Here is a 25906-nt window from a genome sequence, read left to right on the forward strand (position 1 = left end):
AAATGAAGCATAAAACACAATTTATGGCCACTCATTGAAAAAACATAAAATTTGGCCATTTTTATTGATTTCAGACGTTTTTACCCTTAATGAGGCAGACCAGGAAGGATCAGACACGCGGGTCGCATGCCGGGTCGGGTTAGGCACTTATGGCACTATTAGTGCCATAAGTGCCAAGATTTTACTTGGTTTTATTTTGAATTTTCATTGGCACTTTTGGCACTATTAGTGCCATAAGTGTCATACGCGCAATACAAATATAGAAACAACAACAATAGAATCAAGAAATCATAAATGAATAATCTAAATCCTAAATGGAACATCTAAACCCTACGAGAAAGTGTTTAAAATGGTCCTTTTGGCACTTATGACACTATTAGTGCCATAAGTGCCAACGGAAATCCAAAATAAAATCAAGTAATAAAATGACCCTCTTGGCACTTATGGCACTAATAGTGACATAAGTGCCATATGTGTAGCGGGCGCTGGCTTTTCCTCACCCATAAGCTTCCAATGGTCGCGCAATCACCCCAGCGGCCGAGTAAAAATGGTATATTAGGCATACCGCCTAATTAATGGCCAGATTTTGTGGTTTGAAGATTATAGGCCAAAATTTGATTTTCAATCTTCTTTATGGTCATACAATTATATTGTTTCAAAAAAAAGTTGTGTTTAAATAATGATTCTCAATTAAGCCTCCTCACATGGATATATAATTTTCCTCGAGATTCATTGGTGATCATAACAAAATATTCATACACATTGAACTTTAAATATATCCATAGAAGAAATGGATTTTTATCCGATCCACTTGAATACAAGAATAAAGATATCTGCCCTTGTGTTTTCATTAAGAAAATCGAAAGTGGATTTGCAATCACAACAGTTTATGTTGATGATTTAAATTTAATTGGGACTCCTGAAGAGCTCAATAAAACTGCTAAATATTTGAAGAAAGAATTGAGATGAAAGATTTGGGAAAAATAAAGTTTTGTCTTGGTTTGCAAATGGAACGTATCCGTGGAGGAACGTTTATCCATCAATCCACATATACAGAAAAAGTGTTAAAACGTTTTTACATGGATAATGCACATTCATTAGCATCACCAATGGTCGTTCGATCTATTGATACTAAGAAATATCCATTTCGACCAATTGAAGAGGGTAAAATAATACTTGGTCCAGAAGTACCATATCTAAGTGCAATTGGAGCGTTGACTTGTCTGGCTAATAATACTAGACCAGGTATAGCTTTTTCTGTCAATCTCCTAGCAAGATTTAGCACTGCACCCACTTTGAGACATTGGAATGGTGTTAAACACATTCTACGTTATCTAAAGGGTACCATTGACCATGAATTATATTATCAAGAAAAATCTGATAATACTCTAGTGGGGTACTCGAATGCAGAATTTTTATCCGATCCACATGAAGCTAAGTCACAAACTAGATACGTTTTCACATGTGGTGGAACTGCTATATCATGGAAGTATGTGAACCGAACCTTGACTGTAACATCCTCAAATCATTTTGAAATCATTGCAATCCACAAAATAAATCGAGAATGTGTATGGTTGAGAAATGTGAAGAGTCATATCCAAGAGTCGTGCGGGTTAGCTTCATCAAAGGCCAAATCAACTGTTTTATATGAAGACAATGTTGCTTGCATTGCGCAACTCAAGGAATGATACATCAAAGGCGATAGGACGAAGGATATTTCTCCCTAGATCTTCTACACGCACGACCTTCAAAATGATGACGATATCAACGTTCAACAAATTCGCTCAAGTGATAATCTGGCGGTCTTATTCACCAAGGCATTACCAACATCGATATTCAGAAAGTTGGTACACGAGATCGGCATACGTCGACTCAAAGATATTCAATGATCTCAAGTTCAAGGGAAGCAGTTGTACTCTTTTTCCTTCGACTAGGTTTTGTCCCATTGGGTTTTCCTAGCAAGGTTTTAATGAGGCAATATTTTTGTTTTAGGGATTGGTCAATCAAGGGGAAGTGTTGTAAATATATCTTCTAGATATATCTTATGTGTGTTGACCAAGAAATCTCCCTAAAACCCTAGCTTCCTACTTGTATACATAGAGGCCTTTGGCCCTCATATTGAATACGCTCAATACATATTCTCTTCTCTATTCTCTTGTTTCTTTCTAGTTTATAACACAAGGTTAATTATATAAAGGGCGAAGGTGCAGATTATCCCCTGAACTACACCCCCTAGAGCCTTTAGCCCCCCATACTCGGTCAAAGCGCGTTGACCTCCCCGAACTCCCAAAAGAAGGGTGCATATAGGTCCACTAGTTAAACGGCGCCTAAAGCGTGCCCTCCACTCCACTCACAGACCCCCCCTTCTTCTTCTCCGATAGGGTAGACAGCGCCGGCCACCACCGCCCTAACTTCCCTCTCTCTCGCCTATGCTCTCTCTCTCAAGCTGCCACACGACATACACACATAAACTGGAAACGCACACCACTCATCCCCTTCCTCTGGCAGACGACAGCAGCAGGCGGAGCCAAACGTCGCCGCGTGCCCGACTCTGACAGTTGCAGAGAGCCGCAACCCGTCACTCTTTCAACTGTTCCTCTTCAATCACTCCACTCTTCGATCTGGGTATCGACGCTGCCCCACACGGCGTCGTCTCCTTTCTCAGTGATGGCGGAGATGCCACCGCCTCCCTCTGCTCACAAAACCCCCACCGCCCCTACTTCCCTTTTCTCCCTGAATCTACCCAACAGAAGTGAAGCCGCCGCCGTCAGCAGCAAGCCTCCGTGTCCACCGCCTCCGATGTCCTCTTCTGAAGTTCCGAAGCTATGGAATCCCAGGCGGCGGTTCCGTGGCGGTTGATGGCGAAGGGTTGGAGAAGAGCGAGCAAAAGTTTATTTGGATTGTGAGAGATGCAGACAAGGGCGACATCTTCGCCGGAGATCCGGTAAGAGATGACAATGGCGGTGGAGAAGAGAGAGAGAGGAGTGAGACCCACTAGAAATTAATTTTTTATTTTTAAAGAAAACGGCGTTTAGTTGTCGTTTAACGGAGGGACTTAATTGCACCCTTCTTTCGGGAGTTCAGGGAGATCAACGCGCTTTGACCGAGCATGGGGGGCTAAAGGCTCTAGGGGGTGTAATTCAAGGACTAATCTGCACATTTGCCCTTATATAAAAAAAAGAAGAATCTTCTATTATTAAGAGAATGTTATTACAAAATCAAATTTCAAAATTTGAACACATCTTTTCCTTAATTAATGCTAAGGCTAATTATGTAAAATTCTAATTACATTAATTATCGGTTTTTATATTAGATTACAAATTGACAAATTTACCCTAATTATGTATGTACATGTTATGTAACACTAGCGAGGAAATTAAGTAGAATCTTCATTCACAAAAGAAAAAGAAAGTAAAAAGAAGAAAAAGCAGGAAGAAAAAAGAAAAAAGAAAAAAAAAGGAAAAAGGATAAATAAAGTAGAACCTTATCATGCTCTTAATTATGGCCTTATATATTGCCAGAGTGGTTGGGGACTATATCTGCCAGCTATAAAAACTTCCATATCTAAATTGTGGAATCATAACATATATCAGATTGGTTGCCTTCTTCACCTCTCAAATACTATCTCATATATATATATTTTCATTCACACTTCCCATAAATATATACATTATTAACTCAAAGAGTTAATCATGGCGGCTTATGGGGCTCTGGTTTCTCTTATGCATATCATAGATCGGCTTGAAAATCATCCTTCCCCTCCAATTTCTATCGACAAACAGCAAGTTGAATCTCTCACTCAAAATGTTACCTTCTTGCAGGATTTTCTTGATTCTTATATTTCCCCAGTTGTGGATGACCATGAAGCAGATTCATTGGAGCGTCGCATTGCTGATGCAGTTTATGCAGCTGAGGATGTCATCGAATCCCAAATTGTGCTTCAAATTCATAACCGATCCACAATTGTTGGGAAGATGTCCAGTTTTATCAACCTGTTTCGAGCTCGGTGTAAATGCGCAACTATTGAAGATAAATTCTATCACGATCTACAACAAGTGATAGAAGAAATGAATTCGATCTCAACCGCAGCTGATCAACTGCAGAGAAAGGTCTCCTCAACTCATGCTGCCTCCTCTTCCACTGTTATCAAGAAGGATGTCTTGGAGATTGTTGCCGCAGCTCAACTGCCGAGAAAGGTCTCCTCAACTCATGCTGCCTCCTCTTCCACTGTTATCAAGAAGGATGTCTTGGAGATTGTTGCCGCAGCTCAACTGCCGAGAAAGGTCTCCTCAACTCATGCTGCCTCATCTTCCTCTGTGAAGGAAAGCATGATGGTGGGCTTCAAGGAGGTGTTACTTGAAGTGCTGGATAAGCTCACCGGAGGCCAACGCAGTCGCCAAATCATCCCAATCATGGGGATGGGCGGCATTGGTAAGACCACTCTTGCCCGACATCTATTTCAGCATGCGCTTGTTAAAGAGCATTTTGATATTCGTGCTTGGACTACAATTTCTCAAACTTATAATGTCAGAGAAACACTTAGAGAAGTTCTTTTCCAAGCAAGTGGGGATTCGGGTAGTGATCTGAGTGAGGGCGAATTGGGAATAAAACTATACCAGTATTTATGGGGTAGGAGGTATCTCATAATTATGGATGATATTTGGAGTATAGAGGTGTGGGACAAGATCAGGTCTTCCTTTCCTGATTGCAATAATGGGAGTCGAATAATTGTAACAACTAGGCTGTCAAACTTGACTTCGCAGTTTGGTGAGTCTTATGGCGTTGGTATGAGATTTTTAGATGAGGCTAGTAGTTGGGATTTGTTCTGCAAGACTGTGTTTGGGGGAGAAAGCTTTCCTCATGAGTTGGAGTATATTGGAAAGAAAATTGTAGCAAATTGTAAAGGGCTTCCTTTATCAATTGCTACAATTGGAGGTCTTTTGGCAAAAACTGAGCGCACTAGAGAATATTGGGTGCGTATAGAGCAAAATTTAAATTCAATTGTCATTACAAATAATGATGAATTTTGCTTGAAAATATTGCGATTGAGCTATAGCTGTCTACCCAACTATTTGAAGCCATGTTTTTTGTATATGGGTGTTTTTGAGGAAGATCGTAGAATTCGTGTCTCAATGCTGAAGAAGCTATGGGTTTCTGAAGGATTTTTGAAACCCGTGACTGGAAAATGTTTGGAAACAATAGCAGAAGAGTACTTGAAGGAGTTGGTAGATAGAAATCTGATTTTAGTTGATAAGTTGGGGGTTAGTGGAAATGTAAAGTTTTGTAAGATTCATGATTTATTGAGGGACTTATGCTTGAAAGAAGTTGAAAAGGAGAGGTTTTATCATATCATAGAAAAGTCTCCTTCAGTGATATATAACAAACCTCATCGGGTTGTTTTTCAAAATGTTGGAAGTAGGGTAATAAGTGAAGTCTTGGGATCTTTGTCACATGCTCGTTCTATAATATGTAATGACGACGGGATAAACTTTGAAAGGTCTCACAATTTTAGATTGTTGAGAACATTCAAAGAATATGATAGAGATACACGTCAACTTGGAAGTGGTGATCATTTCCTAGGCGATGTTTTTCAATTGGTGAACTCACGACACCTTGCTGTTAGAGTTAATTGGAAGTCCAAATTCCCGTCTTCTATCAATTTGCTTTGGAATCTATATACGTTAATAGTTGCTCAGTCTTCATTCGAAATGTCTTCGCATGAAGTTGTTGCACCGATTGAGATTTGGAAATTGCATCAACTTAGGCATCTCCAGTTTGTGAATGCAATAATGATTCTACCAGATCCTCCGAGTGAGATGGTTATCATGGAGAATCTACAAACGCTCAGAGGAGTACATAATTTGTATTTGAATGAGGAGGTTGTTCAAAGAATTCCCAATGTCCAGAAATTGCATCTAATTTACAATTCCGAAGATATGGAGAGAGCAAACTGTTTAAGCTATCTTGAGTGTCTGAGTAAATTGGAAAACTTCTACTGCAGCATCTATCGCGGATATGATGAGTATTTGCAGAGGATTAGTTTCCCACACTCCCTCAAGAAGTTAAACTTATCTCTCAATTATTATACGGAGTTGGAAGAGATATTGGAAAAGATAGGGTGGTTGCCCCTTCTTCACAAGTTAGTATTACAATATGGTGTCTTCAAAACAGGCAAGTGGGACACTATTGAGGGCCAATTCCGGAGCCTCAAGCTACTAGAATTGTACTGGTGTTACGGTCTAAAAAATTGGACGATGGCAGAGAGCTCCCACTTTCCACTTCTCCAGGAGCTTCGTCTTCGACATTTCCATGATTTGGAGGAGATCCCTTCCGAAGTTGGAGAAATAGCAACGCTGAAATCAATTACTTTGGAACGTTGCAGTGAATCAGCGGTAGAGTCAGCTGCAAAGATAGTAGAAGAACAAGAGGATTTATATGGAGACCAACTAGACCTTCATGTTCGAGCTATAGTTCGAAGAGAACACGAAAGACTGCAGAGCTTGGCAAGTCCCAACTTTGAAGTTACAGTGAGAGATTAATTATTAGAAGTTCAGACATTTTGTTTCGTAAGCTTATAAAACTTTGAGCTTTTGTTGCTTCAATTCATTACTGTAAGCTATCTATTGTTCCTTTTGTTCTACTTAAATAACCGATTTATTAGTTTCTCTTCCTTTTGGGAAACTTAAATGCTTAAATTTTCTTACATTACATCATTAAATTGCCGTTGCTGCTCATTTCTGACCACAATAATAATAATGACACATTGGCAAACATAAATGCTTTATCAATTGATGTTTTCTAATTCCAGTTTCTTTGATATAAAACTAGAATGGTTACTGTGTGTATAATATACTCCCTCCGTCCGCGATATCGTTTCTACATTTGTCATTTCGGTCTGTCCGCGATATCGTTTCCACGTCTATTTATAGAAGTAGGGTTCACAAACTTCCACTCACAACAATAGTGGAACCCAAACTCCACTCACTACAATATCCACTACTATCCACCACTTTTCTTAAAACCCGTGCAGTTGTGGAAACGGGGGGAGTAATAAAGAAAGTTACTATTTAATAACCTTAATTTTCTGTAGGAACAACCTTAATTTGTTTAACAAATAATACCAAAACCATATTATTGTTATTATTATAGTAAAGAAAATTTGTAGTTCTAGATTTCCCGCTAAAATAAATACCTATTTTTTTATTTTTTTTTCCTAAAAAAAGTTGCCCAAATTAAAAGTTATTTCCCTTTGGCATAATTTTTTAAGGCGCGAAGAGGGTGTTTATTTTAAAGGATTAGTCTTGATAAATATAAATAGTATCCATGAATACTCTTGAAGTGTTAATTAGTAACTTCTAGTAATCGAGCCTCTATTCTACTAGCCCAATCCAACCCTAATTTCGAATGCCTCGTACCGAACCAATTCTGACAGCTCTAAATATAAGTGATTGAAATCCGGCTTAATAGTTACTCAAGTAGCTCGACTCACTTACACCTCTACACATTGAATCAAACTAATACCCATAAAGGGAACAAACAAGAACCCACATTTATAACTCGAAAGTAACACGTTTGGCTATAAGCCATTGAAGTTCAACTCGATACGAGCAAGCTCGAGTTCTTACACCTCTACCTGTTCATCGAAGTATAATACCCAAAAGGGCAACATAACAAGAAACCATACATTTATAACTCAAAGTAATACTTTTTGGGTATGAATCATGACAACCAAGCTACGAAAACTAGTATACAGACAGGTGCAACACCTCAATTATGCACTGACTATGGAATCGCATCAGTTTTACAACAGAAACCCCAGAGAGCCGAAAGGGGGTGTATTCGTTGTGGATTTCCACAGATTTTAAAAAGTCCATGGAATTCACATAGATTCCAGACGACTTTCAAAGAATTCGTGGTTGGATTTCACCCCGATTTTCACTGATTTTCGAAGACTTTACGGGATAATTTTGGAATTCAATTCCATGAAACCAACGCCTGCGGAGTCCCAGCACCAGGGGCGGTTCTGGGCCCTGCGCGGGGTGGTCGACCGCACAGGGCCCCGATAAAATAAGGGCCCCAAATATATAAATACATACAAGTATTAGATATAAAATTTCCGACCCTTTCAATTACAAATATTTGTAGTATAGCTCAGTGGCAGAGAGCATTTCAAAATTTTGCTTCGTCCCGGGTTCAAATCCTCGGTGCAGCGTTTTGTGTTAGGGCCCCAATGGCTCTGCCAATTTTTTGTAGGCCTAATGCGTTTTTTTTTTTTTTTTTTCATTTTAGGTTCAATGGTTTTTTAAATTTAAGCAATCAAACATTAGTCTCTTTTAAATTTCGAAGGTACCCCCAAATGATGTATTCTGTTTTCTAAAATTTAACAAGCTTCTCTTATTAACAAAATTTAACAAGCTTCAAAAAAAATTTAGTCTTTTTTAAAATTTCTTACTTTCATCTTCTCTTTTCTAAGTTTTTTCCAATGATTTTTAAAATTTAGAGTAAGTAGTTTCTTTAAAAAATTTAATTATATTTTGTAGTATTATTTATTTTTTGGTTTCATTAATTATTATTAAAAGCATGACTAAGTTTTTATATATTTATTAAATAATTTGACACAAAAATGTATTATTTAATCAAATATTTAGTTTATAATTTTTTGTAACTATAGGGCCCAAATTTAGGAATTCGCACAGGGCCTATGTTTTCTTAGCCCCGCCCCTGCCCAGCACCGCTGGAAACCCAGCGACCGCTGGGTTCCAGCGAGGTCCACACCATGTGGCATAGAAATCAATAATCAGTGGCACATTCCTCTCTCCCTTCACCAACTCCTGGATTTCTTTTGCAGATAGTTTTTTCTACAATCAATCAAACAATGATAATGCAAAAACACAGTGAACAAAGAGTTACCAATTAACTTAAAAACATTCATTTACTTTTCTTCAATTTGTGGTTCACATAAAGAAGCAAATTCTTAGGAGAATAAATAACGTATCAACAAACAGAAAACAAAAGAAAATCAAGGGAATAATTACTACCTATCTATACTGACAATATCACAAGCCTTCCCCAAATGTTTCTAGCATGAATCGCAAATGCCTAATGGAAAACAGGAAATACTTCGAATAAAAAAGTTGAGAGAGAAAGAGAGTGACCTTCGTGAATGTTTCACCCTGATTGAGAAGATATAGAAGCTTTTTGATGATCTAAAGCATACGGAAACCAAAATAATTATATAATTTTAACTAAAAACTGTTGGAAATTAATTTTAGAGCTGCAGAAATAAAAAGAGTACCGGCAAACATCTTGCTTTATCCAAATGAGGATCACCAAAACTCCTAACTTCCGTTAAAACAGCACGCTTCTCAATCGCCACAAACCAAAAGCAATTTGCTGAAATTTTAACAAATTCAACATTTAATACCTCCTTCCATTTCCAAATGAAACTAATTAATCGTCGCTCAGATATTTTCCTGCAGGGGGTTTGCAGATAGGCTTTCTTGAGAGCCTTTGAGTTGATAGGGTGGAAGGTCTGCTGTCAAATGTGGAGGTGAAAAATAGTGTGTTTGGCTTCCGCGAACAAGGCTAGGAATTCGGAGGCTGAAGTGGAGGTGGAGCGTAGAATGAAAAGATTGAAGTTTGCATTGCGTGAGGTTGGGCTGCGCTGCCTGGGCCCAGCGGCCGCGGGGAACCCAGCGCCGGCTCAAATCCAGCATGTGCTGGACTCTCTCAACGATGGCTGGAACTCAGCGCTCGCTTAAAACTTCATAGATTTCAATTCTCGTGGTTCTTGGCCGGATTTCGTCCTGTGTTTTTTTTGGATGAAATCCATGAAAGTCATTCCGGATTTTAAGTCAATGGAATAACGAATACACCTAGATTTGTATGGATTTTAAAAAGTCTGGAACGAATACACCCAGATTTATATGGACTTTTAAAAGTCTTGAACGAATACACCCAAATTTCTGCAGACTTTTAAAAGTCTTGAACGAATACACCCAGACTTTTAAAATCCATAGAAATCCATTAAATTCCACAACGAATACACCCCCCGAAGTCGAAGGATGATGGAACGAGCTTGCAAACGGAACCACGCTCTCACTATTCGCACCATGTTAGGTTTCCCACGATTTCTCTTTATACATGTACATGTACCCCACACAAGGGTAACTCTATTCATAGCCCCCAAATTTCTCTTTATAGCCCCTTATTTAAAAATAGTGGCATTCTTGTGTGCTCCATGGAGCACCGTGCTCCATGACACTAACACTAACACTATTTTGTTTTACAAATGATACTATTGCATTAAATTACACGAACACTAATACTATCTTGAAATGACACTAACACTATTTTATTTTACAAATGACACTAACACTAACTCTATCTTGAAATGACACTAACACTATTCTGTTTTACACTATAACATTGTCGCGAAATGACATTAACACTATAACATGATAGTGTCATTTGTAAAACAAAACATTGTTAGTGTCATTTCAAGAGATAGTGTTAGTGTTAGTGTTATTTAATGCAAGTGTTAGTGTTATGGAGCACACAAGAATTTGCGTTAAAAATATATGTAATATTAGTGTTTTATTTGTGTAGCCCTAACTTAAATTCTTCACTTTCTAGTCCAAAAATCATGAACAGAATAAAACGTGTATAGCCTCCACAAAAACTCTAGGAATCGATGATCTTCTATTGTAGAGAGACTTCGAACTGTTATCCTGCAGAGGGACTCCAGATCCGGCGAAAGAAGTAGCTTTCATGAAGTGAGAAATAGACATTTTGTGCAGCTGTACTAAATTAAATACGTACCAGAAAGAGTACCAGAAATTTCTACGTATTTAATTGAACATTGCATTTAATTCCCACAACTAATCCATCTGCAAACAATTAATGCTTTGGAGAATTAAATATTGCCGTGTTGAAAAATTGTGAGGTTGATTTAATTCTGGAGACCAATCGACATCGTTGCTTACTTTAAATTCAAAAATTACAAAGAAGTTCGATGCTGCTGCCTATGAATTAAATTGCAAGTATCAGTCAAGATCTGTTTAAATTCAAAAATTTCAAAGAAGTTCGATGCTGCTGCCTATGAATTAAATTGCAAGTATCAGTCAAGATCTGATCTTTTTTAATTCATTATTATAATCAAATAATTATAAAGAATAATCTCGTTGTTATAATACGATTTGAAATTTCTGCATTCTTCGTAATTCAATCTCCTACGTGGTTTTATTAGAAATTTTCATGTTTACTAGTATTTATTTGCAATTCTACATCGATTTGTAAAACTTTCAACATGGAAATCCCAAACTAAACATAGAAATTTCTCATAAATGATAATATTTTCTTTATTTCTTTTTTTCCTTTTCTTTTTATTCTCATTTTTGTTCTTCTTTTTCTAAAAAATATGCATTTTAGTTGATAATAAAATATTCAATATATATAGTAAATTAAAGATCGTTACAAGAGCTTCTATCTTTATACTATGTAATATGTAATATGTAAATAATAATAGATCTGATATAATATGTAACTAATAATAGATCTGATATAATATGTAAATAATAGATCTGAAATAAGAATGTTACATAAGATAGAAGTTTCAAAATAAAATATTTCTCTCTCTCTTACTTTACACAATATTGTTTTTATTACATTCGAAAATATTAATTGTATATACATGTAATTATTTAATCTATGGAATTTTAGGACTTGGTGAAAGTAAAATCAAGATAATTATTCAAAAAATAAACTAGGATTTAGTATTATAACTTTCTTTAAATGTATGCTATAACTTTTCTATTTCAATAATATTAAAAATCTTAACCTTAAATTTAAAATAGAAAAACGATTATAGTATGTGATGTTTTTATAACTTGATACTCATGCCTTTTAATTTGCACTTCTATCATTCTACGTTTCTTTCTCATATACTCTCTCCGTCCACGAAAGAACTTCCTATATTTCCCTTTTAGGACGTCCATAAAAGAACTTTCTACCTATTTTTGGACTATACCCCACCACTTATAATCCTCTTACTTTTCACTTTTCACTTTTCACAACTCTCAATATTAATTATAACACATTTTCATCACTCTCAATACACTCAACTACCTTTTATCCACTCTCAATACACTTAACAATATTTTTTCTTAAAACTCGTGCCACTTCCTCCTAGGAAGTTCTTTCATGGATGAAAGAAGTAGTATAATGGGTGGATGAAGCTGATAATTATCTTTAATAAATAAGTAGAATTTAATTTGTATGGCTTCCTATTATATTGTTTAGATTATTCATGACATTATATTATGCTGGATGATGCAATTAAATTATGTTTTTAAAAAATTTCGTAGCACTTAAGTTAGTCAATATTTCTACGTTCATTATTTATTAATGTTTTGATATTTATAGTTTATTTAATTAAATTCAACTAACTAAATTGTTTTTTTAATTTAATTTGATCAAATTGGTTATCCATAAATGGATCCAATAACATAATTGTATAAAATATATACCAATGATCAAATACAATTTGGAAACATGACCTCGACGTGGGGTGTAAATTCCTAGAAAATGAGGATAAATGAATTATCTAACTTTAAAAAATGTAATTATTATTTATCACACAATTGTGTACGTGTAAAAATAAATTACTTTTCAATTACATTTTCTTTCCAATTACTTAAATTTTATCTGGTCTTGTGCCTAAATTTTTGCATTACAGGATGATCAAGGCCACCAAAAATTACTTGGATATTTTTACCAATTAAATCTCCAATATTTACAAATAAAATATATTTATTTATATAATATTTCAAGAAAAATCGTATTTACACCACAAAATATGTGATAGAAAAAATCAAAACCGATTATAGGCATTAGGTTTGTCGAAATCGAAATAGGTCGACCTATACGACATTTAAACAAATGTCTATTATTATTATTATTTAGTTATTTATTTACTTACATATATTCTTTCCTTTTTACGCTTTTCATTTTTTATATATTTTGTTCGCTTTACTATTACTGGATGGTATAGTAACACAAAATTTCTAAAGTTTTTTTTTTCAAAATTAATACTAATATCTTTTCATTCGTTCAAGCACGGTCTTTTTAAAATCATAATTAATTTACTACATTACATTAATTTGATTGCTGAAGTCTATAATAGAATAAAATCATAATTAATATTCAACTATAATAAAATTTGTATTATTATTAAATTCAAAGTAAATTTGTAGAAATTACAAGCTATAAGTCCAGTTGTTGTTGTATCCCTCCTGTTGGGAACTTTGCTACAAAATAAAATGGTTCCTATAAAACATCATTTGTAGTATGGAAGGCTCACCTTCGCTGCAATCTTCTTTGTTGGGATAACACAAGCAACACTTGGCATTCTTATTAGCGGGTCTCACTGAAGCGCTCCCCTAATTTCCACTAATTATATGTGAAGACTAAAAAGGACTATATGTGATAATTTCCACTATTTATAAAGGGGTTCTCTACAAATTATAATTTTATTAAAATTGATGATGTTTTTGAATTAGGCTATGTTCGAGACATGAGAAATTTATTAATTTATAGAGTTTATTAATTTATTGAGTATTATTTTAAAGAGGTTTTATTATAGTTGTAGAATTATATAAACCAAATTGCTAATTAAAAAAAATCAAATAATATATTTATTGATTTTTATCAAATAAAATAACATTAATTACAACTGAACAAAAGGTCTTTTTGCTAATTATATTGGTGGTACAGACAATTGAATGCTGCACAGAAAAGTCTACATAAAACAACTGTAACTTGTTTTATTGATTTCAAGTTTCAATAATACTGCACGTAACTTTTTTTTTTACTTGGGGGAGTTGGAGGGGGGAGCAGTGAGGTTCGAACCCGATACCTCACTGTTCACTGACAGGAGGTTGCACCGCTTGGTATCCCCTTGGGGACAGTGCTGCACTTAACTTGTTCATATATATCTGCTATAAAAAGTTTCAAATCTCAATTGTGGAATCATAATATATACTACCAGATTGGTTGCAGGGCCGGCCCTGACATTTTGGGGGCCCTAGGCGAAAATAAAAAAAGGGGCCCTAGTTAAATACCCCCTACGTTCCGTGAAGCTTGAACAGTTTCTTTTCGGCATGAGTTTTAAAGTGTCAATATTTTGTGCGTTAAGTGCGGTAGGTCAAAAAATGAAAAGGTGAATGTAGAGAAAAAAAATTCCTATAAAGAAAGTGCTGAAGTTTTGCTGGACAACTCAAAAAGAAATACTGCTCAAACTTCGTGGGACAAAGAAAGTATGATTTTATCAATTTTAACTTTGAAAAACTTATTTCAGCTGAAGCTACAGTAATCGATATAGTCAACAATATCCTATATGCAATAGAATCATTAGAAAAACAATATGAAAGTTTAACAAACTCAAGAACTTCGAACTTCATTTGTGGTAAACATATTTGTAACACTTGTAATTCAGAAAATAAATCTTGAGCATCAATGTCAAATTTATCAGTATGTTTCAGGGCATCTTAAAGTTAACACAACATTTATGCAACGTTTCTCACCCAATAAAATTAGTATCTTATGATTAGTAATATAAATTTATGCAATAGAGAGTCATTTTATGTTCTGTTACCATTTAAGATTAGGAATTTGGAATATAATTTTTTTTTAATCTTGCTATTGATCGCTGACCTATAGGTAGTGAAAGATTTTTTTTTTTTTTTTTTAATTAAGGTATAACATTAGTATTGGATCTATATTTTGGGGCCCCCAAAAATTTGGGGCCCTAGGCCATTGCCCCACTTGATACACACAAGGGCCGGCCCTGATTGGTTGCCTTCTTTCACCTCTGAAATATTATCTCATATATTTTCAATCACACATTCACACTTCCCATAAATATATACATTATTCAAAGAGTTAACCATGGCGGCTTATGGAGCTCTGGTTTCACCTCTGAAAGATATTCTTCATCGTGACTAAATATATTTCTTCTTTTTCGTCAAAACAAGTGCTCAAGTTAGCATTAGAATATAAGATGCATTGTATATTATGATTATTATCCAACTTAATTTAGTAAGTCGCTATTTTCTCTTCAAGTTAAATGTTTTTTTATAAATAATTAAATTTCAAAATTAAAATCTATATCGATATACTATATAATAACGCTTACGGATTCCGTATATAGTAACTTTAGTTTTTATAACTCATTACAAATTTCCATTTTTAGAAATTAATTTTACTAAATATTGAATAAATACAACTTTCTTAAGTTTATTAACTATTAATATGAATCAATTTTCACTCCACAAATTATGCACAAGTTAACACCTCCCGTCCCATCCAATTTCAATTTTAGTTTGAAATTAATTGATTAGATTAACAAAAATATGGCATTCCATTTACATGCACCAAAAACAATAAATACAAAATTATGTGTATGGGAAGCCAATTAGCAATTGAATATGAGAAGTTAATAACATCAAGTAAATTAATACATTTTCATCTATTTTGACAATATATATAGTGATTATATGAGAGTATTTTGAAAATAATTCACCACCACACCTGTATAATATATTCTAATGAAACTATACAAATTTAATCTTACTTTGTGCCTGTATTGAAACATAATTTAAAAGTGAAATAATAAGACTCTATCCTATAGTGTGGTTGTTTTTGCCTAGTGTGGTTGTTCTTGTTTAATTTATAAGCTTCAATATCTTATTTTTAAAACATGTTATAAGGCGCTTAATTTATAAGCTTCAGTCCTCAATGGGACACCAAGCGGTGCGAACTGAACTCTTGTCTACGAACAATGAGGTCTAAGGTTCAAATCCCACCACTCTCCCTCCCTCAAGTAAAAAATAAAAATAAAAAAAAATTATAAGCTTCAATATCTTATAAAATATTGCTAAATTTTATTTTAACACAAAAATTGTGACCAATACATTATAGAATTAAGGTTGAGAACGTGGTTTGATCAGATTTTGATGCTTGGGCTAAAAGTAAAATTCTGAAACCTGAGCCCAAGGCCCCAAAGCAAGCTTGCAGAGACATCTTAAAAATAAGATCTAGGTGAGTTATTTTTTCAGACGCCTAAAATGAAAATTGTGACATATTCTTGACAGACAAAGAAAGTATAACATGCATACTCTTTTTGAGGAGTGACTAGCTTGTAAACCACCCTTAAATTATAAAACAGAGACAAATTTATATTATCAATAATAATTAAGATTTAATCTTTAGCAATTGCAATGTAAATATTTGAATTTTATATAGAATATGCATGAATTTCAGAAATTAAACTATCTGCTTCTCATGTGATTCGATCTATAAGAGCTTATAAGCTCCCCAAAAAATAAGTTTCTATACCCCAACTTATTTTCTCATTGTTTTATAATCAACACTTATTTTACAAAAAATTACGTAACTATATTTTTTTATTTTCGTCATAGTTCATTATAATTTCATGTTTTTTCGATTTTCTTTCTCTAACAAAAATTTTCTCTCACTAACTAAAAATTTCATCTTTAGCTTATAAACTCAATTACCCAAACACTTTGAAAACTTATAAGCTAATAAGAAACTACTACATCTTATAAGCTTTTGAAACATCATATAAGCTCCATGAACTTATAAGCTCTTTTATAAGCTTAGCCAAACACCCTCTAAGTTTTTCTTCATATTTTTTTAGCCCATAACTGAAATTATAAAGCTGCAAAATAAATGAAATATATTCTCTCAAAAATAATAAAAATTGATAATATATATATTAAAAAGGTAACTTCTAATTTGAAATAAATTTCAAGATTAAGTGGCAATTTTTTAATTATAATAAATTGAAGATTTATTTGTAAGACTATACATTTTCTTTTTTATTTCCTTTTTATTTGATTGTTTTATTTATTTTTAAAATTGTGAAATTTGACTAATTATGAAGTATGATAATTGAACTGGTATCAATTTTATATAAATATAAAAATATTTCTCCTGCTTTGCGCGGGGTGATGCTAACTTATTTTAATGAAGAAGACAAAATATATAAATAAAATCGGAAATTAAATAGAGTAAAATAACTCTAACAGTGACGGTTAGTAAGATATTGGGTGGAATTTTCTTTTGAATAACCTTTCTTATATACGGTTTTTTCTTTAACATTTGCGATGAAGTAGTGAGAAAATTAAGTAGAAGCTACGCAGAATTTTCTTTTGAGTCAACGTATTTAAATAAAGTAGAACCTTATCAGTTATCATGCCCTTATGGCCTTGTATATTGCCAGAGTGGTTGGGGACTATATGTGCCACTGCCACATATAAAAAGTTTCATATCTCAATTGTGGAATCATAATAATATACCAGATTAGCTAATTGCCTTCTTCACGTCTCAAATATTATCTCATATATTTTCATTCACACTTCCCATAAATATATACATTATTCAAAGAGTTAATCATGGCGGCTTATGCAGCTCTGGTTTCCCTTATGCATATCATAGATCGCCTTGAAAATCATCCTTCCCCTCCAATTTCTATCGATAAAGAACAAGTTGAATCTCTCACTCAAATTGTTACCTTCTTGCAGGATTTTCTTGATGCTTATATTTCCCCAGTTGTGGATGACCATGAAGCGGATCCATTGGAGCGTCGCATTGCTGATGCAGTTTACGCAGCTGAGGATGTCATCGAATCCCAAATTGTGCTTCAAATTCATAACCGATCCACAATTATTGGAAGATGTCCAGTTGACAACCGATCCACAATTCGTAGGAAGATGTCCAGTTTTATCAACTTGTTTCGAGCTCGGTGTAAATGCTCAACTATTGAGGAGGACTTCTACCACGATCTACAACAAGTGATAGAAGCAATGAATTTGATCAAGAACGAAGCCATGGAGACTGCAATCGCAGCTGATCAACTGCAGAGAAAGGTCTCGTCGAGTACTCATGCTGGTTCCACTTCCACTGTGAAGGAAAGCATGATGTTGGGCTTCGACGAGGTGTTTCTTCAAGTGCTGGATAGGCTCACCGGAGGTCAACGCAGTCGCCAAATCATCCCAATCATGGGGATGGGCGGCATTGGTAAGACCACTCTTGCCCGACATGTATTTGAGCATGCGCTTGTTAAACAACATTTTGATATTTGTGCTTGGACTACGATTTCTCAAACTTATAATGTGAGAGAAACACTTAGAGAAGTTCTTTTCCAAGCAAGTGGGGATTCGAGTAGTGATCTGAGTGAGGGCGAATTGGGATTAAAACTATACCAGTATTTATGGGGTAGGAGGTATCTCATAATTATGGATGATATTTGGAGTATAGAGGTGTGGGACAAGATCAGGTCTTCCTTTCCTGATTGCAATAATGGGAGTCGAATAATTGTAACAACTAGGCTCTCAAACTTGACTTCGCAGTTGGGTGAGTCTTATGGCGTTGGTATGAGATTTTTAGATGAGGCTAGTAGTTGGGATTTGTTCTGCAAGACTGTGTTTGGGGGAGAAAGCTTTCCTCATGAGTTGGAGGATATTGGAAAGAAAATTGTAGCAAATTGTAAAGGGCTTCCTTTATCAATTGCTACAATTGGAGGTCTTTTGGCAAAATCTGAGCGCACTACAGAATATTGGGTGCGTATAGAGCAAAATTTAAATTCAATTGTCATTACAAATAATGATGAATTTTGCTTGAAAATATTGCGATTGAGCTATAGCTATCTACCCAACTATTTGAAGCCATGTTTTTTGTATACGGGTGTTTTTAAGGAAGATCGTTCAATTCGTGCCTCAACGCTGATGACGCTTTGGGTTTCAGAAGGATTCTTAAAACCCGTGAGTGGAAAATGTTGGGAAACAATAGCAGAAGAGTACTTGAGGGAGTTGGTAGATAGAAATCTGATTTTAGTTGATGAGTTGGGGGTTAGTGGAAATGTAAAGTTTTGTAAGATTCATGATTTGTTGAGGGACGTGTGCTTGAAAGAAGTTGAAAAGGAGACGTTTTATCATATCATAGGAAAAAAGTCTCCTTCAGTCAAAGATAACGAACGTCGTTGGGTTGTTTTTCAAAGTGCTGGAAGAAGGGTAATAAGTAAAGTCTCGGGATCTTTGTCACATGCTCGTTCGATAATATGTGATGGCGAGGGGAGAAACTTTAAAAGGCCTCACAATTGTTGAGAACATTCAAGGCATGTGATAGAGATACAGCTCGATTGTATTCAAAAGATGTTGATGAGGGACATGGTTTAAATTTCCTAGACAAAGTTTTTCAATTGGTTAACTCACGGTACCTTGCTGTTAGACTTCATTCAGAGTCCGAATTCCCATCTTCAATCAATTTGCTTTGGAATCTATCTACGTTAATAGTTCATGAGCAGTCTGCAGTATTCCATAAGTTCGTTGCACCGACTGAGATATGGAAATTGCATCAACTTAGGCATCTCGAGTTTGTGGATGCAGAATTGATTCTCCCAGATCCTCCGAGTGAGATGGTTATCATGGAGAATCTAGAAACGCTCAGAGGAGTACATAATTTGTGTTTGAATGAGGAGGTGGTTAGAAGAATTCCCAATGTCAAGAAATTACATCTAAGTTATTATACCCAAGAAATGGAGAGAGCTAACTGCAGTTTGAGGTATCTTGAGTGTCTGAGTAAATTGGAAAACTTGTACTTGCGTGGAGGTGATGATGCGTATTTGTGGAGTATTAGTTTCCCACACTCCCTTAAGAAGTTATACTTATCTCTCTATCATAATTCGAGGTTGGAAGAGATATTGCAAAAGATAGGGTGGTCGCCCCTTCTTCAGAAGTTAGTATTAGAAAATGGTACCTTCACAACAGGCAAGTGGGACACTATTGAGGGCCAATTCCGGAGCCTCAAGCTACTAAAATTGGAATGGTGTGGTGGTCTAAAAAATTGGACGATGGCAGAGAGCTCCCACTTTCCACTTCTCCAGGAGCTTCGTCTTCGAGGTTTGCATAACTTGGAGGAGATCCCATCCGAAGTTGGCGAAATAGCAACGCTGAAATCAATTACTTTGGAATATTGCAGTGAATCAGCGGTAGAGTCAGCTGCAAAGATAGTAGAAGAACAACAGGATTTATATGGAGACCAACTTGACCTTCATGTTCGAGTTCTACTTTGGGACAGAGACGAAAGACTGCAGAGCTTGGCAAGTCCCAACTTTGAAGTTACAGTGAGAGGTTATTAGAATCATCCAAGATTGTTAGTTACAAGTTCAGACATTTTGTTTCGTAAGGTTATAAAACTTTGAGCTTTTGTTGCTTCAATTCATTACTGTAAGCTATCTCCACAACTCTATCTATTGTTCCTTTTGTTCTACTTAAATAACCGATTTATTAGTTTCTCTTCCTTTTGGGAAACTTAAATGCTTAAATTTTCTTACATTACATCATTAAATTGCCTGTTGCTGCTCATTTCTGACCACAATAATAATAATGACACATTGGCAAACATAAATGCTTTATCAATTGATGTTTTCTAATTCCAGTTTCTTTGATATAAAACTAGAATGGTTACTGTGTGTATAATATACTCCCTCCGTCCGCGATATCGTTTCTACATTTGTCATTTCGGTCTGTCCGCGATATCGTTTCCACTTCTATTTATAGAAGTAGGGTTCACAAACTTCCACTCACAACAATAGTGGAACCCAAACTTCACTCACTATAATATCCACTACTATCCACCATTTTTCTTAAAACCCGTGCCGTTGTGGAAACGGGGGGAGTAATAAAGAAAGTTACTATTTAATAACCTTAAATTTCTGTAGGAACAACCTTAATTTGTTTAACAAATAATACCAAAACTATATTATTGTTATTATTATAGTAAAGAAAATTTGTAGTTCTAGACTTTCCCGCTAAAATAAATACCTATTTTTTTTTTATTTTTTCCTAAAAAAAGTTGCCCAAATTGAAAGTTATTTCCCTTTGGCATAATTTTTTAAGGCGCGAAGAGGGTGTTTATTTTAAAGGATTAGTCTTGATAAAAATAAATAGTATCCATGAATACTCTTGAAGTGTTAATTAGTAACTTCTAGTAATCGAGCCTCTATTCTACTAGCCCAATCCAACCCTAATTTCGAATGCCTCGTACCGAACCAATTCTGACAGCTCTAAATATAAGTCATTGAAATCCGGCTTAATAGTTACTCAAGTAGCTCGACTCACTTACACCTCTACACATTGAATCAAACTAATACCCATAAAGGGAACAAACAAGAACCCACATTTATAACTCGAAAGTAACAAGTTTGGCTATAAGCCATTGAAGTTCAGCTCGATACGAGCAAGCTCGAGTTCTTACACCTCTACCTGTTCATCGAAGTATAATACCCAAAAGGGCAACATAACAAGAAACCATACATTTATAACTCAAAGTAATACTTTTTGGGTATGAATCATGACAACCAAGCTACGAAAACTAGTATACAGACAGGTGCAACACCTCAATTATGCACTAGATTATGGAATCGCATCAGTTTTACAACAGAAACCCTAGAGAGCTGAAGTCGAAGGATGATGGAGCGAGCTTGCAAACGGAACCACGCTCTCACTATTCACACCATGTTAGGTTTCCCACGATCAAATATTTACCGGGAAGACTTCCAGCAGAGGGGGCGAGGTATGTGATTTTCTTGCTGAGTTGGTCACAAATCAAAATTAAGATCACATTTCACAAGAAAATTTGAAAGCACGGTTGCATTAAAAGGCAAAGTAAGTTTTCAAGTCCATACCTTTCGAAGTTGATATCAGTTACCCAGATGAAGCCAGCAACATTACTAACAAAGAAAAACAACAAAAGAAACAAAAAATCATAAGAGAATTTCAATCCCTCTTTTCCAAGTTACGCAGTAGTTTTGAAGCTCGAAAAAGTTTTAGTATGTTATGTACATTCATCAAAGAAAGGGACAAAGGTTGTGGCTATTCTATGATAGTAAAAAAGTTACATAAACTAATAGCTTGAAAAGCACAAAAAGAAAGGCAATAAATATAAGTCCCACTGGATTAGTGCTACTGCTCATAGATACGAGCAAAAAATTTAACACCATGCTGTATTTGATGAAAGTTGTATGTAATAAGGAAATTGCTGTACCTGGACATAATTTCGTCTGGTTCTTTAGCAAACGAGACAGCTAAAACTAGATGATGCAAGTCTTGGTTGACACTAACAGGAGCCACTCTTAAACGATCCGAGACTGGTTCTGCGCCAACTGGCAGAGCAGAGCGTGGGGCTTGGGGTCCACCACCAATACGATAGATTAACAAATCACTGAAATTGGCTGTGTTAGAATGAGGGGAAAGATCATTCGCAGGACCGTAGAAGTACTCCTGCAATCGAGGTGAAGAAAGCCTTCTTTATTTTATTAGACTTTAGAGAAGCAGAAAAAAAGGCAATGATGTAATGTGAAATTAAATAACCATGCTAGTAGTTTGAAGATGCATACACGTATTCTAGAGCCCCTGGCCTTCTGACGGACTTTTGCATTTCTCGAGACAACACCACCAGACTTCTGAAGCTTCACCACATCTACATTAGCCTTGCTTTTCAGAACATCTCTAAGCATGCTCCAGAGCTTTTCCTGCAGAAATGTTCAATTGCCAAAGAAAGCAAGAAGAAGAGATATCACATGTAAGACTTTGACATAGTACAAGGCAAGGAACACCTTCAGACATCCAAACAAAAAACACGGTCAAGAACCATGCTCAGACCAGAATAAACAGATACCTGACCCAAAACCAGAACAACCGTGGCATTGAACGTATCAATTGCATGCAGCAGCAGCTGCCAAGACGATAAAATAATTAGAAAGGATCTGAGATAACCTTTTCCTTAACTCACGAAAGGCATATCTGGTAATTTAAAATTTATTAAAATCAAATACCTCATAACCAACACCCTCAATCCACCCCATGGTATTAATCACCATGCCTGCAGCTCTAGATTCAATGTTTCCAGCAAACTGCCTATCCAAAACTTGGGCAAGCTCCTTCACCAATACCTTGTACAACTCTACATTGGCACTGTCAAGCACCAAATCCAAACAGGTAAGGACTTACAATCGAGAAAAAGCGCACTTTTCAAAAAGCAACGAGTGAGTACTAGGAAACTGAGAACATTAAGTACAAATGATAAATGCAATGAAAAAGAGCCAACTTCATTACCTAGGGGTTACATGGCCATGGAAGTAAACTAGAGGCATATCAAGAGGAATTCCCTCCACCGGATCAATAGGCAGCTCGATTGGAGTCGCAGCTATACATCCAGGTATTGTTATCGAACCTTGGCCTATGTCTAAATCTACAAAGGTAGGTTTCCATCCCTGTTTAGCTGCCCAGCTTAGAAGCATTCTTGACAATGTACTCTTTCCGGAATCTGTAGGCCCCACGACAATAACCCTTGGTCCCTGAAGAAACAGGACCATGAGATTCAGTTTATACACGCAATAGCGGAACCTTGATTCAATCATTCTAATTATCATGGAACACAGTGAAAGAGAGCCCTGTCATTGGAAGGTGATTAAAATTCCTTTAGAATTAATACATTAGACAAATGCCATAAGAGCAGAACATTTGTGCGTCTCCTTCTTCAAAGATCCTAACTTTACTATTAAACATCTCTGCTACCAGCCAGATATTTTGTCACTTTATCATAAAAAACCATGTCTTCACAAGATCAAATTGAGGCGCAGAGTATAGCATAATGAAGTAGTGGCCAACCCTTCATCATATCCTCCATGTAATCATTTACTTATCACAACTCAATATGATATCATCCCATAACCAAAAGTTCAAATTCTTCCCCATAATAATGGAAGTATTAGCAGAACACCTCACAGTTTTTAGTTTTACAATGGATTGATGCTCTCTCCATGGTTAGAATGTCAATTGAATAGGCAAAATACAAGGACATGTAACATTTTTTCAAAAGAAATAAAATAAAAAGAGAAACTAGACCAGTAAAAGAACTCCATTTCCTGTCACACACAAACATGAACATAATGCTACCTGAGAATCATCAGAATCACCGGGAGAAGCTTTAGCGCGGTTTCTTCTAGCATCCAGCACAGCATGCACATTGATATAGCTGATCATGGGCGTCTAATTTGCAAACGAAAAAACAGTTAAAACATACAACAGCGGTGCTGGAGCTAACGTGTATAAACATTCCACGGTTAATGAATGATAAAGTAACAGTACCTCATCAGCCGTATAATCAGTTTCAGTGGTACCATCAATTTCAATCATAGCGCCATACCAGGTAAAAACCTGACCCGTTCAACATAACTTTCAATCAGAACTATCACTCAATCACCGAAATATAAACAATAATCTCAACATAATGTAAATGATTTCTCAAATTGGACAAAACACGCATTTTTCTCACAGTTCATGTTGAAAGTTAAGCATCAAAGTGAAATTGAAGATAAAAAGGAACAGAGGGTTTCGGAATCAAGTCTAGATTATTACTACAGATTTATAATTCATCTCCTTCTCAGACGTCTTTGCGCAATTACGGAAGTAAATCATCAAAATAAGTACTACATACAGCGAATTTGTGCCCGGGAGGAAACGTGAGCCGAATCTCCGGCGGAATCTCCGTTCCGAAAATCTCGGCGGTGCCGCTGAGCAAGCGGAGGCGAAGAGGAAAATTGGGGCCGACTTCAACTCTCAGCTCACATTCTTTGTCCAGCTTCACCTGCCTCACTGTTTCCGAGCTACCCGGCGGAGCGGTCGGAGCTACGGCGGGGCCGCCGTAAGCCATTTGAAGAAGTTTCGATGTATTTGTTATATAATCGAAGAATAAACAAATTACAGTAATTCCTTCATGCTCCTGAAAAAGACTAGGGCTGTAAGTAGGGAAGGAGGTGCATCGCCGGCGGAGGGAGGCGGCGGCGATAGTAGGGAGGCGGAGACGTTAGGGGTCGAACCAGAAACGTTTAAAATGGCTCTATTTCAAATATATACACAGCCCAGTTTTAAAATTTTACAAATGGATTAAAAATAATATTGGAATTATTTTTTTATAAATGGAAATTAGATTAAAAAAAGGCTAATTATCTTTAATACATGAACTATACCCAAATTTTGATTTTTAACTAAATTTATTTTTTTGATAAAAAAATACATACACTTTTATGTTTTTGAAATTTGACCTTAGTCCAAAATTCGTTGGCTAATAACTTGATTGTCTGTAGCCCGATGGAAAATCAGAAGGTATCGTTGGAAAGCTATTAACGTTGTGTTTCTAATGATATTTATATTGTCAGATTTTGATCATCGAAAGTGATCGAAAAATGACATAAAAATTGATGTTATGAAACTCTATATTTTATCTTTTTTTCGACCACTTCTTGTGACCAAAGCTCTATCATTAAGAAGTTTTCAATGATACCTTCGAATTTCTCATCAATTTTCAGACAATCAAGTTATTAGTCAATGAATTTTTAGACTCATGTTAAATTCTAAAAATTAAAATTATAAGTATTTTTTTTTCAAAGAGTTCTGGTTAAAAATTAAAATTTGGATATAGTACCTATATTTACGGGCAATTACACATGTTTGATTTGTGTTTAACATAGTGATAAAATGTGAGAATTTCATAACTAAAATTACATGTTTGATTTATAAATAAATGTACATCAAATATTCAAATATAGAAATTAACATTTTGTTTTGAAAGAAAATATCAGATTACGTGTTTGGGCTAATAATAATAGCAATTGTGAAGTATACATTTAGACAGGTAAAATATAAAATCAAGCCATTCAATTTAAGATATAAGGGGATAGTTAATCTTGGTTATTTTTTCACTATATTGTGTGTGTATTTTTGTTTTTGTTTTTCCCCTTTACGTGTATCAAACTACATTGCGA

At 35.4% G+C, this 25906-nt stretch overlaps 3 protein-coding genes across 3 annotated transcripts; 2 read left to right on the forward strand and 1 right to left on the reverse strand.

Annotated features, from left to right (window-relative positions):
* The first annotated feature begins 3692 nt into the window (after window positions 1-3692).
* LOC130994472 (putative late blight resistance protein homolog R1A-10) lies at window positions 3693-6539 on the forward strand. The gene has a single exon (XM_057919515.1). It carries the CDS (start codon window positions 3693-3695, stop codon window positions 6537-6539), a length of 2847 nt encoding a protein of 948 aa, XP_057775498.1.
* A 10935-nt stretch (window positions 6540-17474) lies between these two features.
* LOC130994473 (putative late blight resistance protein homolog R1A-3) lies at window positions 17475-20218 on the forward strand. The gene is made up of 3 exons (XM_057919516.1): window positions 17475-18641; window positions 18777-19091; window positions 19196-20218. Exons 1-3 carry the CDS (start codon window positions 17475-17477, stop codon window positions 20216-20218), a joined length of 2505 nt encoding a protein of 834 aa, XP_057775499.1.
* A 1022-nt stretch (window positions 20219-21240) lies between these two features.
* Window positions 21241-25021, reverse strand: LOC130995064 (protein CLP1 homolog). The gene is made up of 10 exons (XM_057920213.1): window positions 24580-25021; window positions 24231-24299; window positions 24039-24131; window positions 23196-23437; window positions 22916-23054; window positions 22759-22815; window positions 22478-22612; window positions 22126-22361; window positions 21767-21811; window positions 21241-21670 (listed from the first exon to the last, which is right to left on the reverse strand). The coding sequence occupies exons 1-10, from the start codon at window positions 24793-24795 to the stop codon at window positions 21586-21588; spliced, it is 1317 nt and encodes a 438-aa protein (XP_057776196.1). The 5' UTR covers window positions 24796-25021; the 3' UTR covers window positions 21241-21585.
* Between the last annotated feature and the right edge of the window lie 885 nt (window positions 25022-25906).

This window comes from Salvia miltiorrhiza, chromosome 7 (assembly GCF_028751815.1).
Source record: "Salvia miltiorrhiza cultivar Shanhuang (shh) chromosome 7, IMPLAD_Smil_shh, whole genome shotgun sequence".
In the NCBI taxonomy this organism is placed as follows: domain Eukaryota; kingdom Viridiplantae; phylum Streptophyta; class Magnoliopsida; order Lamiales; family Lamiaceae; genus Salvia; species Salvia miltiorrhiza.